The 20,746-nt window shown below is 43.7% G+C and overlaps 1 protein-coding gene across 1 annotated transcript; it reads right to left on the reverse strand.

The window, feature by feature from the left end:
* Positions 1 to 7,098: 7,098 nt before the first annotated feature.
* On the reverse strand, positions 7,099 to 19,868 carry LOC121548979 (PCNA-interacting partner). Its single transcript, XM_041860733.2, is given in 14 exon segments — positions 7,099 to 7,403; positions 7,991 to 8,171; positions 13,799 to 13,880; positions 14,010 to 14,044; positions 14,047 to 14,193; positions 14,324 to 14,453; positions 14,455 to 14,502; positions 15,753 to 15,907; positions 16,040 to 16,210; positions 18,323 to 18,369; positions 18,372 to 18,432; positions 18,567 to 18,803; positions 19,401 to 19,555; positions 19,779 to 19,868. Coding segments are annotated over 13 exon segments (1,749 nt in total). The 5' UTR covers positions 19,551 to 19,555; positions 19,779 to 19,868.
* Positions 19,869 to 20,746: the final 878 nt, after the last annotated feature.

Raw genomic sequence — 20,746 nt, forward strand, 5'->3', positions numbered from 1 at the left:
TTTCTTTCTTGTATCAGTATTTGGAGTGTAATTGATCACCATGTCCCTCTCGCTTGATACAAAGGAAAACCAACCAATGAAGTATGAATATCCAATGGATGTAATGAAACTGAGAGGTCCAGGAGACTTTCTACAGCAATGCATCTTATTAACACACAATCCTCCCTATGACGTAATTACAGCACAGTAAGCTATACACAGCAAGGCCAGACCTGTAACATAAACCATGGTGTCACTGACATAGACATTAGTGTTGCATTCTAACAAAGCTCACTTGTCTCTCTGAGCATGTGCAGAAACTATACAAATCTATTATGTCCGTCGGCTGTGTGTCAACCCATGATTCAGATTGGAGATCTTTTCACCATCAGTCTGAAACTGAACACAAAATGATACTTCCTAAAAGATGGCATGTTCCGCCAAGGCAAACAGAGTCAGTGTGGGTTCACTGAGGGGAGAGCTGAGCCTGCGTGTTCAGCTTTTTAGAGGACGGACATCTCTGCAGTGACAGGACAAAGCTTTCATTCGCTGTCAGCACTTTTTTATGAATATATAGCGAAACAAGTCATTTTCACAGATAAATTAGCCTTCTGGCTTCCGTTCAGCAGACATAACAGTTTCAAGTGTGGAGCAGGGAGTTGGCAAGCGTCTGGCCAAAGCGATCCTGGATGGTATTTCATCCAAGCCTCTCAATGACTAATATAAGATCAATTATTAGGCCCGAATAGACAAATTGCAGTTTGCAAGCTTGCAGGATTTAGAGTTAAAATAAATCTCCAAGAAACCTCTCAGGATACAAGAGGCTGGGTATGGTCAATGACCCAAACCATTAGAGGCTTGGTATTAGGGTAACTGCATGGAGTAGTTTGGCTTGGGAAACCCAATGGGTAGTTTGGACCACAATGACAAACCATAACAAATCAGTTTATCATCATAATTAACTTTTATACTTCATAGTAAACTACTGATTGCTTATAAAATGGCATCTTCCTCAATGCTGTATTCTGTTAAAAAAAAGTAGAATCTCTTTAACATCTGAGGTCTAATTCCTGATTTGTAATTCGGTAATATCATTTTAACTAATCGTGAATTTCTCCATTTCACCTCTGCTACACCAGCAGAAGGATTCTGGAAGGAGCAGTCTCAAGTATCTATTTCCCAAATGTATCAGATGGACTCTATGCACTCTGGGCTGGGTGTACCTAAGGACACTGACTTTGGACCAGGCCTGAAGTGGAAGCTCCAAAACCCTACTACAACTACGTACGCTATTGTCTTTTAAATGACCTTGTGGTTTATTTTAATACACTCCAATTTCACTATTTTTCCTCTTGGTTGTTTTAGGGGGGAGGGATGATTTGTGTTAGTCTGGCAAAATTCTATGTCGTTTTCTTTTAATAATAAATACTGGGTATCAATTACTTTTACAGTAGTATGAAGGACTGGCAATTGCATTTATTGTTCTCACTGTATATTAGTCCTTCAACTCAGCATCTTACCCCATCACTACTGTTTCCTGGCTTTCCTCTCTCCGTAGGACACCAGCCAATGTCACATTAACTTTGTATATCATTGGATTATGCATTTCAAACTGAAACTCTCAATTTGAACTTCTAGCCATACCTGGGTGTTAGGGAAGGGACCCATGCCCATAGGGGCTTCTCTGTCTTATTTTTCCTCAGCAGTGGAAATTCACTGAGCACTGATTATGGCAGGAGAGTGTTGGCTCAGCTGTGTGCTTTAAGAACCCATGATGTCAGACCCATATTTTCCTTGGAGAGCCTCTCATCAGCTGCATTGTTCCAGGAAACCATGGTCTGTTCTCTGGGCAACAAAGAGGCCTGCCCAATCGCAGCCCCTTACACCCACAACTCTGCCTGCTGCAAGACAGTCCTCAAGGCCCCCCACCTCCAAGCATCCACCCCCCACACCAGACAGACTTCAAGGCCCCCACCTTTATCTTCACAACAACAACAAAAATCTGTACATAGTGAGCATCCTGGAGCTCCCAGCATTACGTACTCCACTCCTGGACCGTCCTCCCAGCTCTTACAGTTGTACTGTTTTTACTATAGGAGTTGAGAGTCGCGATGAAAAACGGCGTGTTAAAACAGAACAAGGGAATAATATGTTGTTCCACAGAGAACCATAACATGATGCTGCTGATGTCATCTGGCGGGGACTTCAGAGGGTTTCGGTTCTGACTGAAAGATGTATTTGACCGAATTACAACACCGCCCCCTGACAGGTGACGCAAGCAGCAGGGAGAGATGATGGGAAAACTGTCCCACAGCCAGCCATCTCTCCAAGTTTTGAAGGTCAATTAAGCTGTCAAAACCACAGAGGGAAACTTTGAACCAAGATAACGAATATAAAGGCAGTAGCGACATACTGTGACAAGTCAATCAACAGTTTCATCTGATCTGATATATTTTGACATAAGCGTTCATTATTAAAAGTAATTATTCTGAAAATAAAGATATCACCGGTGTCCTGTTTTTGTTCCACATAAAATACACACTTATTTACCTCTCCTGATCCCTATGTTTGAGTTGTTTATTACCTATTTGAAATGTTTCATGATGTATTGGTTGAGCCAATAAAAACAGCAGAACAAGGTGGACAGATTCTCAGATCCAACAGCTGAAGATTGGAAACACTCATGTTCAAATCTCCCTTTGACTTCAAAGGAGATCAAACAAATATGACCTGAGAACACAATGGAAATCACATCTTGCTCTTTAAAGATTACTTTACTTTCTCTTTTATGTTAATGTCCTTCAGTTTCGGAATGATGGTAATGTTTTCCTAGAAATTTAACTCAGGGGAAAACAGCAGAACCCCCAGATAAAGAGCCTGAGCCTCACCATCTCAAAGGTCATCGACGCAAGGAGGTGGATGGAATCAAGAACCATCATCAACATATGCTTTAGCTGCAGGGTCTTCCAAGATAAGAGAGCGGGGCTGATATAAGACAATTTGATATCGATTGTGTTTTAACGTGCTGAAATACAAAAAATACCACAGGACTGAGCTGTTCACATTTTGATGAGGGAAGTGGCATGCAATATCTTTAACAATATAAACACCAGTGAAGTGGATACACATGCTGAGAGATGGAGAGCATAACAATCAGAGAGAGTGTAGTGGAGAGAGAGAGAGAGAGAGAGAGAGAGAGAGAGAGAGAGAGAGAGAGAGAGAGAGAGAGAGAGAGAGTGAGAGAGAGAGAGAGAGAGAGTGAGAGCAAGAGAGAGAGTGAGTGAGAAGAGAGAGAGAGTGAGAGAGAGAGAATTGAGAGAGAGAGAGAGAGAGAGAGAGAGAGAGAGAGAGAGGTGAGCGAGAGAATTGAGAGAGAGAGAGGGGTAGAGAGAGATTGAGAGAGCGAGAGAGAGAGGGAGAGCGAGAGAGAAGTGAGAGAGAGAGAGAGATAGAGAGAGAGAATGAGTGACGGTGAGAGCGAGAGAGTGGAGAGAGAGAGAGGTTAGAACAACAGAGCTCGAAGCTCACAAGTTGAGTTGTGCTGCTCCTGGAACAGTCGGGCCCCTGCAGACCAGTTCAGTCCTTCACTAGAGCCCCTCAGCCGCCAACAAAAATACTCACGAAATAACGGCTGTGCACTCCAAGTAAAATCACTTCAGCTGAGTTCAATAACTATCATTCATGTCCCATTTCTCCATCCCTCTGCTGTAGCTACTGTGATGTTAATAAGATAAGCCGTCGTCGGTTTTCCTAAGAACTGAAGAGGAGCTTGGGAGAGCTATGTCAACAAGGCCTTTTGTTTTCGTTTGTAAAACTCCTCCGCGCTCATTTCCCTAAACTCACGGCCATTACCCTTGTGAACATGAGGTGATCAGCAAGGAAAGCCACGATGGTGGGGAGGGGGGCTTGCTTGGGGGCTGGCTGAAAAATAAATCTTCCTGGATCAGAACAGAATAAACTATAGTTACATAGCCTATAACTAGCGCCTGGAGTATCCTTTCAGGTTATGTTGTCAGAAAAGTCAGGGACTTCCTCCCACCTAATACCCAACCGGTAAGGCTGTATACCCAATCACCAATTACCAATAGGTCATTTCAGGTTGATGCTACCTGGGTCTCTGTTTTCATTCTCTATTGGTCTTGTTGAAGTCTGATGACATGACCCTAGTGACCCAGCCTCTATTCATACCAGGACTGTCCACCCTGGATGATATTCTCTCCCCACAAAGAGCATTGATGCCTGTAGCCATTGACGTAGTTCAGGTGATAACTCACTGTGGGCAATCTGTTGGTTTCTTTCAGATTGCACAGTAGGCATGTGTTCCACCTTTTACTTTCCACCTTTGAAAGTGGACAGTATTGAGAAATGAGACCTTTGTGAGACCAATTTGAGACCTATGATCTTTGAGTGGCCCGAGGAGACCCCTCTACAGGAGGGAAGAGATGACTGTTGAAAAGATGTTGCTCCTCTCTTTCAAATACAGCATGTCCTTACACCTGACAGTAATCCAGCTATTATTTACCTACCCTCCCTTCTTATTAGTCTTCATAAAGGAGCATCCAAAGCTGCTTTACAAATTTGCTATGACCTTTGACCTGTGCCATTACCTTTTCAATTATGACATGGGCCAAGCTCAGCGGGAGACTTCAAATCTCCTCTACGCACATATTTGACGGCTTTGTTATGATGATAAAAAAATCCAGTTTTGGCTTTCGTGGTATAAAAAGAGCTGATGGGCCACTGAAAGTGAACAGTCATCACAGGTGAGCGCAACTGAAGTCCACTCTCAATGATCCTCGCAAGGCCGTTAGGACCAAGATAGTGTAGTAGGAATCATGATCTCCCTATACTGTGTTGTATTCACACTGGTGCTGTTCTCTGAGTTTAGCACCCGCTCGGCCGTCTTAGCTGTACCGACAGGCAAGCTGGAGGAGGGTAGGACAGAGCAGGAGAGCCTGAGTTCCATACTAGACGAAGACACGATGAGCGACAACGCTGTGGCTGCCCCGAGGTTCAGACTGGAGCCCATCCTGGACAACGGACTCGGGCTGGACGAAGAGGGGAACACAAAGATCTTCATCCTCTCAGTAAGTATCTTCCTTCATCCATGTCCATCATCATCATACCAATCTTCCTCTTAACTCTCATCTTCATCAGTAGCAGCATCAATACAGTGTGTTCCATATGCCAATACTTTACATTCGCTCAAACGTCAGCCATTATCAAACAAAGATGAAAAGGACAGGCGTTTCTCTTTATTAGATTCACACAGTGGCAAAATGTACGATAGTGTCTGCGCTCCATCAAAGGTTTGGCAGGCATGTGGAGTGAATCAGTTTGTCTAGCAGCTGTATGGCATGCACGTCATGGACATGGTTATCTCTGATGTAATGGAACAGGAGAGAGGGATGAGGAGAGGAGCTATAAAGCCACTTGGGCAGATTACATGTCTGGATAACTGGGGACCCTCTGATACTGGTTTCATATGGCCTGGATCAGGTCCAGTAGGCCGGGGTTTGAGACCCAGAAGATCTGTGCCGCTTCTTAAATGTCCATCTGGCAAATGGCATACATCAATTAATGGAAAAGAAAAACACCATCCCAAAGTCCCATTAATTTGGACATTGGATTCTATAGCCCTTTCATGTGTATTGTTGTATCTTTGTTGTATCATGCAAACTAGATAACCTTCGGCTTTGGTTCACCAGACCTGATTGTGCAATAGAATCTTCAGCGGACAGAGTTAATGTAGAGGCTGGCTGAGCCACTCTGATGGAAGCCAGCCAGACAGTGACCTAGCCTTCTGTCCCACAGGACATCAGACTGAAAGGGCACACCAGACGTGGCATGAACACAGCTTTCTCCCGAGCCCTTCCTGTCCTCCCAGACCGAGGAACAGATCACGCTCCTACTGAAAATAGCCTGAAAGTAGAGCGCAGGGAGGACGACCTTGAGAGTAAGTATCGACCAATGACTTCCTTTTGTTCTTTTTTCCTTCTATGGTTCCTGTATCTGTTCAATTGTTCTCATTAGAAAGATCCAGCTCACTGTCATTCAGCATGTCAACTGGGTGACTGTAGATTACACAATACTGACATTAAAACCATAAATGAGGGTGTTGATACTTTCCACCATGTTATATGTATTACTTGGAACAAGAGTTTTATCAGCTGGACTTGTGAAATTTCAGACTATAAAAAGTGACAAACTGAAGGCTGTTGAAGGTTATGATATCACTATTAAAAACAGTTATTGTTTTAAATCACTGCAATTCTACCAATTTTATTCCCTCCAGGGCTCCGATGCATGATTGGTCGAGTGTACCGACCCTGTTGGCAAAGATAAGAAGTGTGGTGGATCATTCACTGCTGCCCTGCCGTCTGTCAATCTCCTGCATAACTCTATATGCTTTCCTTATTTGTTCCTTAAATCTCTATGGCATGGTTTTAAAAAACAAACATGTATAAAATCAAATAACTATTAAAATGCTTAGAAAAACCTGTAAACAATTGTACGCTTCAATTCTGGGTCACATAATATAGCTCCATTTGGAAAATCAACATTGTCCAGGTAAAGTAAATAAAATAAACAGTATAAAATGTATGATAGTAGTAGTGAAGATACATGTCAGAGAGGATAAGTGTCTGGCAGTGGGCCCTTTGTCTTAGAGGGAGATAAATTGCAGGCCAAGCCGAAATTGATCTGCTATCAAACAGATCTGCTTGGGTTTCAACCACTCTCAGACTTTCCACATTGCCTCATGGGCAACAGCTCTTTTTTATCATTGCGTTACACTCGCCCACAGACACACTACAGCTGGTGATCTTTCTTTTAAAATGATGATATCTGTCAATCGCTGGAAAGCACAACAGAGGCAAACTTTTTTTTTTTTTTTTTTAAAAAATCAATAAAAAAATACGACTACAATAAAAGCCTCTGAAAAACAGGGGCCAAGCTCCCCTGGGGGAAAAACAAGTGCAATTGATTACAGAACATTCAGCTTCAAAGAAGACAGACCATTGATGAAATAAAGTGACATTACTAGTACTGCCTTCTACACAACACTACAATGGGTAGTTTACAATCTGAAGAAGCTGGTGAGCTTGCACTGTCCGGCAATCAGTTTCTTCTTACTGGGGCTTTAGCTTCACCCTTCTTCCCTGCCAATTTGGTTGATGTTACACTGCTAGGGGTTTTCTTCAGAGGGGGCTGGTTCTCTGACCCACAGTGTTCGCTACAATCCACCAGCTTCCGTTTACAGGCTTTGCTGCTTCCTTCTGTCTGGATGTTGGTCTTCCGACTGCCCCCGCCTGCTCTCCTGCTTGGGGCATCATTTCCACTCGTGGGCCCCAGTGCTGCGGCAACCCCCCGGGACAGGCCTCCTCGCTGGGCCTCTTTCCTCCCAGCCTCTGGGTCAACCTCCACTGGAGAGAGGAAACGGTAATAGAGTTTAACAATCAGGGTAAAAAAAAATGATATAACAAGAGAGGAAGGAAAGGGGGAGAAAAAAAAAACTCTGATGAAATTGCTGACGTTAGCCTGCAGTTTAACAGCCAGAGTGTTTATTCTAGCGAGCTGAAAGTTAACATTTGTCATGTAACCCGATGGAGCGGAGCCTGGATTCCCACAGAAAGAAAGAGTAAAGGAAAGGGAGGGAGGGAGAAGAGTGCGTTCTTTAGGTTTTTACTACAGATGTGGGGCGGCCAGGTTTTATAAAATGGGGAATCATTTAAAGGTTGATCGTAAGTACCAGTCCCAAGACTGGGACTGGGCAGGGTTCTGGGACTGGGCAGGGAAGGTGGGTCTGGGCATCGATCCGAATCTGTGCCGTCAGAGGGAATAGAAGCCAATCCCTGAAGAGGGGGGGGGGGTTGTTTTGTGTGTATGTAGCTACGCTGGACTATATGTGATGAAATCTGGAGCAGTTCATCAGCACGCATGCAGACTAGGACATGCAGTTACAGGTCTCTGGTGAGAAAGGGAGAATGATGTAACAACTAGACATTTTTACCTCTGCCCAGCTCCTTGACAGCAGAGGTGGATTCCACAGTAGTGAGGGTCCGCTTGAGAGCCGGGTGCACACAGGTGGGAACCTGGTTGGTGCTGGGGAAGTCCAGCACGCGGTTGAGGGGCAGCGCCGAGTCGTCCTGGTACGTGCAGGCAAACTGAGATCGGATGGTTCGCTCTCTGGCCTAAAAAACGGAGAGAAACAATCAAGGCTCTCAACCCTGTTCCTGGAGAGCTACCCTCCTCTAGGTTTTTGCTCCAACCCCAGTTGCAACGAACTGGATTCAGCTTATCAACCAGCTAATTATTAGGGTCAGGTGCACTAGATTAGGGTTGGCGTGAACCTACAGGATGATAGCGCTCCAGGAACAGACTTGTTTATCAAAACACTTTTGCTGCAAGTTCTGGAGGAAAATTACAATTTTTATTATCTGCCAAGCTTCCATTAGACAATGAACCTGAACCTAGTAGCCCTTTATTTTTTTATGATGTCACAACTGATCTGAGGTCAGCCAAGAAAAGTAGTGAGTCTGATCTCCAGGGCCCACAATCCCAGCAGCCCCAGGGGAATACTATGATTGAAGCTAGATCTACTCAGGGTTTTCTAAAGCTAGCCAGCATCAGTTAGCTTCACATTCTATCTCAGGCTTCATCCATACTATGACAGTATGGATGAAGCTAGCAGGCTTGTAACAGCACGTGCATGTCACATGTGGCTAGTCAAATGCCGAACTCTTCATTGAGACAATGCCGAAACCTCAATCCATGGGCGAGTCAGTGCCACATTTGTATGTTTGCCGAAATCAAAATGAAATAAAAGTAATTGCATATTCCGCAGGCTATGGTGTGAAATAGGCTTGATGAAGTGCAGTCTTTATTTTATTAAATATAGTTTTGCTGTCTTTGGTGTGCTTATTAATGCACAAGCACCCTTCCCCCCCACTCCTATTGATAAAATAATTGCATTACGTCATACAAGTTTTACTCTGCGTGAAGTTTCAAATGCATTGTCATTATTGAAGTGTAATTTTAGACCAATTAGGGTTAAGTGCCTTGCTCAAAGGCTCAGCTTTTTCACCTAGTCAGCTCGAGGAGTCGAACCAGCGACCTTTCGGTTACTGGCCCAATGCTCTTAACCACTAGGATACCTGTAACGTGAGGTATTTTAAACTTGTATTTTTATTATTACGAACATTTGATCAAATATTTTTTAATCCATAGTCTTCCTCAAATTAAGGGGATGATGCAATCTTTGTGAGAGGGAGGGAATCTGATTTCATCAGTCCTCAACTTGTGGCTCAGACACTTCTTTCAGGATAAATGGAGTTTGTCTGCCCGGGAGCAGGTTAGTTCTGAAGGATTCGTTGCTATAGAAATGTACCTCGCTAAAAGGTGAGCGAGCACTTTTGTGGAACTGGCCAGTGGCGACCTGTCATTCAGGGCAGGTGACCTATTTAGCAAAAAAAATTAAGTAAAAAAATAAATTATTGCGTTAATAAAGCCGCATCCAAACATTCTCTTTGCTTTCTTGAGTAAGGCAGCTCCAAAATGCAGCTGTTTCGGGCGAGCTCAGTGCTCTCTGTGGTGGTGGGGCAGCCAACGGAAAATACGGCGCATAGGGGTTGGTAATGTTCTCTAGTTGCGCCATGGTAGGCTCAGTGTTCTGTCACTCATGGGGACACTACGTCACCGCATAATCTACGGGGAGAGCTCGAAAATTGAAGCCCCTTGGGTGCTGCCATAGATTTACATTAGAAGTGCCCATCCAAGAAGGCTCAAGGTCATTGGCCTCCCGAGTGGCGCAGCGGTCTAAGGCACTGCAACTCAGTGCTTGAGGCATCACTACAGACCACCTGGTTCGATTCCAGGCTATATCACAACTGGCCGTGATTGGGAGTCCCATAGGGCAGCGCACAATTGGCCCAGTGTCGTCCGGTGTAGGCGTCATTGTAAATAACAATTTGTTCTTAACTGACTTAACTAGTTAAATAACAAAATAAAAATGTTAACATCATACTTTCAAAACCTTAGCTAGCAAGCTAGACAAGCAGTCATCATGAATCAAGTCTACAATCTCCTGGCAAATCCTTTTAAATTCTTGTCATATGAAGATAAATTATATAGATGAAATGTATCGGTGCTCATCGGCCATTGTACATAAACATTACACAACAAGTTGGAAATCGCAAATTCAACAATAAGTGGTTTGGAAGGAATCAATGGCTAACTGCAAGCGTTGCAAAGCAATCACTAGCCTGCAAATCAGTGGAGAGGGTGTGTGGTCCAAGTCTGGGTTTAAGGGTCTCTTTTCCAAGCTTAAAAGGATAAACATTCACATGCAACATCATGGGCCAGAAAAGGTTGAATACATTGGCCATGCTGTCAATCCAGCATGACTTCTGAGGTGTTAAAAACTGGAAACTCGGAAATCTCAGACTTCAGTGAGTTCAAGACAACTGGGAACTCTGGTGAAAAAAAACTAGCTCCGACTGGGAAAAGACGTTTTGAACGGTCATCCAACTCGGAATTAATGTATTGTTTAGTGTTGTGTAGTGGCTTTGCTGGCATGCATCTAAAACATTTTTGGGGAGTTTGTCCCACCAAGATGTACATGCTACAACCCCCACTGGAATAGGCTATCCCGAGTTGAACAAAGTTACTCCGTTAACTCCTCAAACCACGTATGTAGTATGGGGCTCAGGGCCCGGTTTCCCAAAAGCATCGTAAGGCTAAATTCATCATTAGAACCTTCCTAGAAGCAGTGTTAAATCTCAGAGCTGTTACCTGAACCCTCGTTAACGTTGCACTTGAAAATGCTCGCACAGCTAAGTGCGTCAGATGCTTTTTATACACAGATCTCCGCTAAACATAGCCACCGATAACTTCAGACCAAAGTTGACTATAAATACATAGTTGATGTCTTTGCAATTGACAAACAAGCGACGTATAAAAAGATGCTTCAAATGAAAACCGAATTAAAATATAAATGTTATGTTCAAGCAATTGAATTATATGTTGCTACTCTGTATAATTTCTCAATACATTTCATGGTGTGTAGCTTATTGTGTGCGCAATGTGCCAAATCAGTGATTTCAATGATTTTTTTATTGGGTACGCATTACAATAAGCCACGTCAATATTTGCAGCCATAGGTGGTAATATCTATCGGAACTGATCTGTTGTAAGTATTGTGAAATAATTCTTTAAAAAGTTAAGGAAAGATTTGAATCGAGAAAGCGGATCCGAGAGCAGTGGATCCGAGAGCAGCGCTCCGTTTCAAACCTATCAGTATAGACACATGCTCCAACGATGCACTTAGCGACCCTTCTCTCTGTGTGATGTTTTGAGAAACGCATGTTACATATTCAGTCGTTGTAGGAAAGATTAATAGTTAAAAACACTCGTAAACCTAAATTCCATCGCTATCGGGAAACCGGGCCCTGTCTGATCCACTCCTTTATCCTCCGTTTGATCTAGGCCTGCTGGGGATTATCACGACTCAAGGATTTCTCCCTCCTGGCCATCAGCAGAGCCGCAGTAGGGAAGGAGGAATCCAGTTGAGAAAAAAGAACGCAGTGCAAAGCTGGGTGGGACTGCAAAGCAAAGAAAGAGGGGGGGAATCAAAGCCCTGAGCGAAGGCTATTCAAAGAACTTCTCAAAAGAGCACCTAAAACAACAATGAATCCTCGGATCACCAGGCATGAAATGTACACGTACCCTCGTTGCATGCTAATAAAACGCCTCGCTAACGCCAGAAATAATGACAGACAGGGAAGAACATAACGCAGGCAGGGAGGTAGAAGACTGACATGACGTCCTCCTGACATGCAGTCCACGCTTAATGCAATTATAGCAGGTGGAAAGAGCAGTATCTAGTTCTATTACAGGGAGAGGACGACATGGGGGGTGGGGGGGTGGGGGGGGCACCGCTTCAGAGGCTGTCCTTAGACAACCCCTATAGACTGGTTGGCCTGGCCAGGCTAAGGTAAGCTGGTTGGCCTGGCCAGGCGAAGGTAAGCCCATCCTGATGACACCTCAAGGAGCAGCAGGAAAAGCAATTGCTCTGTTCTCGGGTCTGGTGTTTGTTTTTGAATGCGCACACAAGCCCAGTAGCCCACCTGCAAGATCAGGATATTAGGTGAGAAGTTGGCAGATGCATTGTGTTCTTATGGTAGCTCTTCTTATGATGAGCCAGCTTTGATTTCATGGGGAAGAGGAAATACTTTAAAGCATTGAAAGGCATCTTGTTACCTAGATCAAATTATCACAGAGACATCAATCAATAAGGTATCATACTATTCATCCAAATGATGCAATTCAATACATCATTAAAATCACTTAATTTGCTGAGTGATAAGTTTTGCCGTGTTTAATCTGTCTGAAACCGACACAAAAGCATGGAAAAAATACCCACAATGCAGAAACTAAATGTGACTATCTGCACGTGTGCCAGTTGACTGACGTCAGCGTATGATGAAACTATTGGAGCGGAGTCCAGGTGGATAAAGACATTCAGCAGACAACAGGAAACAATAACCTTTCAAGTTTCCTTACTAGTCGAGTTAGGCGACTGATATGGCATCTTTAAAGTGAAGTGGATGCAGAAAGCTTCCGCCTGCCGAGTTCAGGAAGCGGTGAGCTGCCCAGGGACCATTACAGCGCACTCACAGGAAGACGGCCAGAATGTGGGGAGCTAAAGTGACATCTGCAAGCGCAATCAAATAAAGGAGCCCATTTCCACAAAATGTGGTTAGCACACGTTTGAAAGGGGTTCAAGCAGTTTATTCCATGTAGAGACTGAGAACAACCCAGACCCTTTAAAATCGCAAAAACTGTCATTGTTCATCAGTTTTAGATGAGTAAGCAGTTTCTACATCTAGGTTGTATTTGCTTTTGCTCTGGGTGCTTTTGAGGAATGGTATACTTGTTAATGACGAGCACAGTGAGTTAGCACCAGGACTCCATTCTATAACTGTCTATAAGCCCAGAGCCTTCCAGGCTGCAAACACCACACGACTGACTGAGAATCCCTCCACATCCGTTGGTTATATCAATCGGTTTACACATCCTGATAATTAGGGCCGGGACGATACCAGTATCGCGGTACTCGTTAGTATCGCGGCAAGGAAACAAAACATGAAGCGGATTTCACTTTAGGAAAACGGCCCTAATGTTGGAAACAAACATTATGTCATCCAGAGTAACATTTATTTATTTTCCAAGCTATAGCAGGCAACCTGTATTTTTAAAGGCCCAATGAGTTGTCCGCTTCGTGTTTTCATTTTTGCCATGGAAAAAAATACTGCGATACTGGTATCATCCCGGCCCTACTGATAATGAATGAAGAGAGAAAACATCTAGGGACCTATACAAAGACCACAGTAAACATGCAAACCCTCAGAGGGATTGACAAAACGGAAGAGCAGAGCATCTTTTGACTGACTACTTGTCAAACCAAGAGGGTGGAGCCCTGTTGAGAAGCATAACAAAAAACGTGTCACTGGGAGGATGCCGGTTTGAATCCCCCGATTGTAGAGGAGTAGTTTTATACCCCAGAGTCACTCAGAGCAACACAATGGTCAAAGGCAGGGAGCAAAAACACAGCTGTACAAATAAGAACGTGTAGAAGCCAGTTATAAGATGAGGGGCGTCAACTGAGCAAATAAATAATACAATACCAGGGAGAAATTACAGGACGTAAAGACATTATTTTTCAATGTTTGGACATTTGATTTGGTTTATTTGATGTTTCGTATTCGGGTCTCCTGGTCCTACTTGGAGGGTGGGAGGTAGGCGAGCTGTGTGTGTGTACCTTGGGTTTGAGTTGATCTTGTCGCTCCTGGACGCGGTGCTGCAGGGGTTTTGGAGAGGAGCCAGTGGGAACCTCTGGGGATCTGAGGACACAGAAGCAATCAGAGATTGAAAGCAGATGTTTATGATTTAGGGGTTAGAGAGGCTGTGAAAACATATCCATTATTAGCATAGAAGCTTTGATTAGCATGTGCGCGCGAGATGAGGCTCACCGGAACAGCGTGAGCATGCAGGTCACCTCCCCTCCCCACTGAGGACAGCCTGATCCGCAGAGAGTAGGTCTGCCTTGTTCCTGCAGGGCGGTGCCAAAGCATCTTCATCCAGCAACATTATCAGGACCTTCACAGTCTCCCGACCTCCATATGCAGTGGCGTGGTTAATAGCATGGTATCTGGGCTGAAGGGGAAATACACAAAACACTATAGTGTTAAGATGATGGCGTTGATGTGGATCAAACGAAAAGGGCCTTGACATGAACATGTAGGGTGAGAGAGGTTGGATCTGTTGGCCCAGAAAGGTATCATACCCTGGCTGGGCTGATCCCTGTCCGGCTAGCCGACTGCAGTCTGTGGGACAGGTGGATCTGAGAGATCCTCTCTTTGAGGTCCTTGGCGGTCTCGTCAGCTGCAGCGTACACAACGTCGCCACTGGCCCGCCTTCAACAGAGCCGCCCTGATACTGGTCACCAGACGAACGCCAGCAATACTGAGAAAAACAGAGGTGTAAATAAAATATAAAATGCTTGTAATTATCTAATCCACTAGGAAGAAAAGTCAAGCAGCCCCTCTACTTATCGGCCTCGAGTAAAAAGATGCACTACAGAGATTGGAATGTGGTCATTACCAAATGGATAATGACACTCCCTTTTTCTAGGGGTCACTCTTATCACTGACCATGAAGTGACTGCAACATTATTGGGGTGTTTGAAAAGTTCAGCAAGTGTAAACACTGAAGCAAGGTGGGGTGGAGAAGGAGCAGACTAGAATCCCTGACCCAGATATTATGAGAGGGGAGTGAGCCTCCAGAACAGAATCATCTGGGAAAACAGATGTTAGCTGAACAAGAGGCCCTGAACCCTTCAGAGAAGGTGTTTGTGTGTGTGGAAATACAGTACTCCACTGAGGGTGTGAAAGGGGAGGTAGGGGTGCAGGCTGTTGAAAGAGCCATTCTGGCATCAGATCAGTCCAGTGTCCCATCAGAGGCACCACAGCAGAGCAGGGAGAAAACCCTCAGTCATAAACACCCAGAAGGCCCCTGCTATGGGGGAACTGGGACAATACATCCAATATGATGGACTCCATAGCTATATATCTGAGTGCCAAGAGGTGTCAATCATGTAGCTCTGTAGTTGCTACTGGAATTCAGGAAATAAGGCCTTGTTGTGACACAGCATGACTTCTCCCATTGCTTTACCTCAAAGTTCAGTCCACACATTTTCATCGAATGACCAAACAATCTCCACGTTTGTGGCACTGCCAAACGCTTGATGAAGAAAATCTGAATCAATCTGCAATTATACACAGTCCATGAATGATCAAGGAAATCTTAATGTTTGATGATCATTTAACTAAGTAATCAAACCAAGGAAGGAACTAATTATCTTTTGACTTTTAGTCAATTGTACTTTGATGTAGCCGATAAAAAAAAAAAACATTTTAATAATTCACATGCTATCATGAGAACCTGGGGCAGAAGTCATTAGGGGAAATCAGTTCTGTACACAGCAATGGGCAGGTGGGATTTGATGACAAGGGTAAGCGGAGTGGGAGTCTGCCAGGTCAGTGTGGTATTCATTAGGCACCAAACAGAAGAAAACAGACGAAACCAGGAGGGACTACAGTACATGAACATATCCAACAAGAAGGTTGATTTTTACCTTCCAATGCAAAACATTTTGCTACGATGTGCACTAATGAATACAACCCAGCTTGTTGTGTACCCGGCTTCTTGTGTACCTTGGGTCAGGGTTGTCTCCCAGTATCTCCTCCAGGTTGTCTGTGAAATTGACAAAGTCTGACAGGCCTTTGACATGTTTCCTCAGGGGGTCAGACTCAGCGGGGGCATAGCCCTTTCCTCCCAGCTGGACTGCTCTAACAAAGGATGTCACAGCCTGCAATATATAGATGATTAACATGAGACTATATGATTGTCATGTCATCAACATTCATTGGCTAAACCCATAGGTCAGTGTAATGATACGAAACAGACATGGAAAGAGTAGAGGCCAATTTGTCATTCTTACCAAGAAGAGTGACATGTTCTTGCTCCGTGCTTCACGCTTCAGGTCAGTAAAAGCTTTACGTCCGAGCGACCTATTGGGGGTGTCAAGGGTGTGCGCTAGGGCCATGTCGTTCTTAGAGTTGACCAGCTGATCCAGATAGGAGCAGAAGACCCTCCTCACCACCTTTTCTACCTATTGGAGATTTACCAACAGCCTTTAAAACTCCAGCCGATGCCACAAACTACACACACGGCCCCATTTAAAGTCAGAACACCATCTTCAACCCAAACCAACATTTCATAAACCTCGTCAACCCCAGGCAGTCCTACAGTAGCAACCTGTATTCTACCCACTCATAAATCAGACAGTTGACAGGGCAGCAGCCTGGTGAAGAGAGATTGGGCTGCAGCAGCGCATGTCCTAGCCCACAATGTCTGTTGCGTTTTAAAACATCTGCCTGGTAATTTAATTCACATTTCTCTCTTAAATCTGAGTGATATGATTTAAAGTTCCTGTTAATAAGAGCGAGACAGATTTCAGTGCCTGAGAAAGACTGGAAAAGCTAAACGAGAATGAAAGGCTTTCCAGACTGACTGGGAAAACGAGAGCGAACAGTGAAAGAAAGTACCTCGGTTGCACAATGATATGAGCCAATGTAACATTTAATATTCTGGCCAAACCACCTTCTCTTATGTGAGTGGACAGAATGGAGAGTCAGTTTGCTTACACTATGCTGACCAGTATAATGCTGATATGTCATAAGCATGTATGAACATACACTACCAGTCAAGAGTTTGGACACATCTACTCATTCAAGGGTTTTTCTTTATTTTTTACAATTGTTTACATTGTAGAATAATAGTGAAGACATCAAATATATGAAATAACACATATGGAATCATGTAGTAACCCAAAAAGGTGTTAAACAAATCCAAATATATTTGAGATTTGACAAATAGCCACCCTTTGCCTTGATGACAGCTTTGCACACTGTTGGCATTCTCTCAACCAGCTTCATGGGTAGTCCCCTGGAATGCATTTCAATTAACAGGTGGGCCTTCTTATAAGTTAATTTGTGGAATTTCTTTCCCTCTTAATGCATTTGAGCCAATCAGTTGTGTCGTGACAAGGTAGGGGGGGTTTACAGAAGATAGCCCTATTTGGTAAAATACCAAGTCCATATTATGGCAAGAACAACCAAAATTACTAAATAGTAACAACAGTCCATTACTTTAAGACATGAAGGTCAGTCAATACGGAAAATGTCAAGAACTTTGAAAGTTTCTTCAAGTGCAGTCGCAAAAACCATGAAGCACTATGATGAAACTGGCTCTCATGAGGACCACCACAGGAATGGAAGACCCAGAGATACCAGCCTCAGAAATTGCAGCCCAAATAAATGCTTCACAGAGTTCAAGTAACAGACACATCTCAACATCAACTGTTCAGAGGGGGACTGTGTGAATCTGGCCTTTATTGTCGAATTGCTGCAAAGAAACCACTACTAAAAGGACACCAATAAGAAGAAGAGACCTGCTTGGGCCAAGAAACACGAGCAATGGACATTAGACCGGTGGAAATGTGTCCTTTGGTCTGGAGTCCAAATTGGAGATTTGTGGTTCAAACCGCTGTGTCTTTGTGAACGGATTATCTCCTCATGTGTATCTCCCACTGTAAAGCATGGAGGAAGTGGTGTCAAGGTGTGGGGGTGCTTTGCTGGTAACACAGTCTGTGATTTATTTAGAATTCAGGGCACACTTAACCAGCATGGCTACCACAGCATTCTGCAGCGATACACCATCCCATCTGGTTTGGGCTTAGTGGGACTATCATTTGTTTTTCAACAGGACAATGACCCAACACACCTCCAGGCTGTGTAAGGGCTATTTTACCAAGAATGAGAGTGATGGAGTGCTGCATCAGATGACCTGACCTCCACAATCACCTGACCCCAACCCAATTGAGATGGTTTGGGATGAGTCGGACGGCAGAGTGAAGCAAAAGCAGCCAACAAGTGCTCAGCATATGTGGGAACTCCTTCAAGACTGTTGGAAAAGCATTCCAGGTTGAGAGAATGCCAAGAGTGTTCAAAGCTGTCATCAAGGCAAAGGGTGGCTATTTGAAAAATCTCAAATATACTTTGAGTTGTTTAACACTTTTTTGGTTACTACATGATTCCATATTTGTTATTACATAGTTTTGATGTCTTCACTATTAAACTACAATGTAAAAAACAGTAAAAATAAAGAAAAACCCTTGAATGAGTAGGTGTGTCCAAACTTTTGACTGGTACTGTATGTTTACCTGTGTGCTGCATGGCTTTGACTTGCTTGATGGGGTCGAGGGGACCTGGGACAGGAATCCCTCACCTCATAGGTCTCCATGTTACTGGACAGAAACTGAAACAGCTGGACCTTGGCAACAACATGAACACAGATTTGGCAGTTAGCCTAACTGGCTGAGCTGGCCTTTGAGACTATATCAAACAGTTGACTAAAACGTCCAATCATGGTCCATCATCCTAGTTTCAATCAGGCCTAATACTCACTGAGTTCAGAGGCTCCTCAGGGTCCGGATCAACCCTCAGCTGTTTGTACATAGAGTGGATATCAATCAGGTCCATAGTGTTGGTGCGCTTCAGAAAGGAGTCGTATTCTTTCCTGATGATGTCATAGTTCTCTGGTCGGGGAGAGTCATCGTGAAGGGGCAGGTGAAGTTTGTCTAACAGTAAGTGTTTCCAGGCCATCAGGACGTCGCTCAGGGCAACACTGAACTCTCCACTCTCCTGTCAGAAGAGAGCAAAAGCAGATGGCTTATAGCCATGACTGCTGCCTGTGATGGGAATCATAATGCATAGATCATGGAGAATTATCCTCCCATACAGTCTGGTGGGACAAATGATGTGATTATTACTTTACAGGGTCAGGAGTCTTTTCTGACCATGTGATCAGGAGAAACCAGGCCCAAATGGCTATAACAGGGGTGCAGATAAACTCATTGCCTTAGTGACAACACGTTTGGAGTTATGACATTAAATGTTATGGCTTTGATCGCAGTATCAATGTCTGTTAGGACCACAGTCACTGGCGTACCACACAGGCTTGGGAGGCCCCAACCCAAAATAATTAGGAATTAAAATACCAGAATGGACATGAAGCTTCTTCTGATGGAATAAAGATCAGCCATTTTGGTCAGGGAGTTGGTCAACCATGGATTGCCAGTGCTGTGATGGTTGTCTACTTGTAACTGGACCCTCAGTCAATCAAGTATAACTAGTGAAATGAAGGGAAGGTAAGTTAATTGTAGAAAGGGCCTCTGCAAATCTGTGTAGGCCACTGCCCACAGTAAGGGATTGATAGCTTATAACTGCTACCAGTTTTACCTGTTTATTGACCTCTGCAATGGCCAGCTGTAGAACCATCAACATTCCATCTGCCCCGTGGATGGTAGTCCTCTCTGACTCAAGAACCCGGTGGCATTCTCGCCTGAAGGTTCTCACTATTGTCTTCAGACTGTCCTCTAAAGTCGCCATTGTCCCTGTGAAGGTGACAAACAAAGACAATGTTTAGTTATATGTACTGAAACCTTCAAAACTGCAATGTAACTAATGCAAACAAAGTAGTGTATGACGGCATGTCACAATGTATTAGTTAAAATGGTTAATGTTAATTAAAGTGGATACAAAATTTAGTTACAACAATACCGATGTAGGTTGCTGGTAACTAGTGAAAAAATAAAACACCATTAAACACATACTTACCTAAACAAATGTTACAGTCTCAAACACCACCTATTTCGATAACTCGAATATTTTAGGGATATAGTCAAAGTATCGTCAAAGTATCGCCAAAATACACTTACCACCCACGTAGCCAATACACAACCAGCTGACGCTTTGAATTATTTTTTAAACTCCTGCTAAATAACTACTCTGACCAATCAGATTCTGCTTCATCATCTAACCACGCCTAGGTTGTTACGATGGCTATCTGTGGTTCTTTATCACATAACCAAATATTGTTTTTAGCATACCTGACTATGTTTCGTGTGAGAACGTTTATTATTTTGTATAAAGTGTTTTTAATATATCAATAGTGTGTAATGTGTCAAAGCGGTGCATAATTTCGTTTTAATCTCAGCGCGGCCCCCCTAGAATTTAAAATAAAATGGCATGGTACGTTCCAACACGGACACCAACTGAACCAATGCAGTTGGTTGTAGCGAACATGCTGAAAGGCGCGCATAGGTATGGTTATGAATTAGCTAGCTATCGATGCTAGTTAAAAAGCCGCGTTATTTGTTGAAATATTTTGTATTATATTGCCAAAGGCTGTCATCACTTTTAATCGCTGTATTGTGTTGTAGGCTGCTAGCGTTTGGCTAGTTTCGCTGGCTGACATTAGTTGTATGTTATTAACAGCTAGTTAGCCAACTGGCTTCATGTTTACACGTTAGTAGTTAGCAAGCTCTGCTATATTGTAAGCTAGCTTGTACAACAGTGGGGTGGGGGACTGCTAGTTACCTAGCATTTCACAATGTTACATTATCAGAGCATGTCCTGAAGCCAAGGCTACCACCTTTTCTGATGGTTACAAGGAAGATAGCTAGAGGCCAGTAGTTAGACTAAGTATTCTAGCTAGCTACAGTACTGACCGTTTGTGCACTGTTAAGCTAGCAATAGCCAGCACATGCCTCCTTGACTATTAACTAGATGGCCTCTATGTTTAA

The sequence above is a fragment of the Coregonus clupeaformis genome, unplaced genomic scaffold (genome assembly GCF_020615455.1).
Source record: "Coregonus clupeaformis isolate EN_2021a unplaced genomic scaffold, ASM2061545v1 scaf0249, whole genome shotgun sequence".
In the NCBI taxonomy this organism is placed as follows: Eukaryota; Metazoa; Chordata; class Actinopteri; order Salmoniformes; family Salmonidae; genus Coregonus; species Coregonus clupeaformis.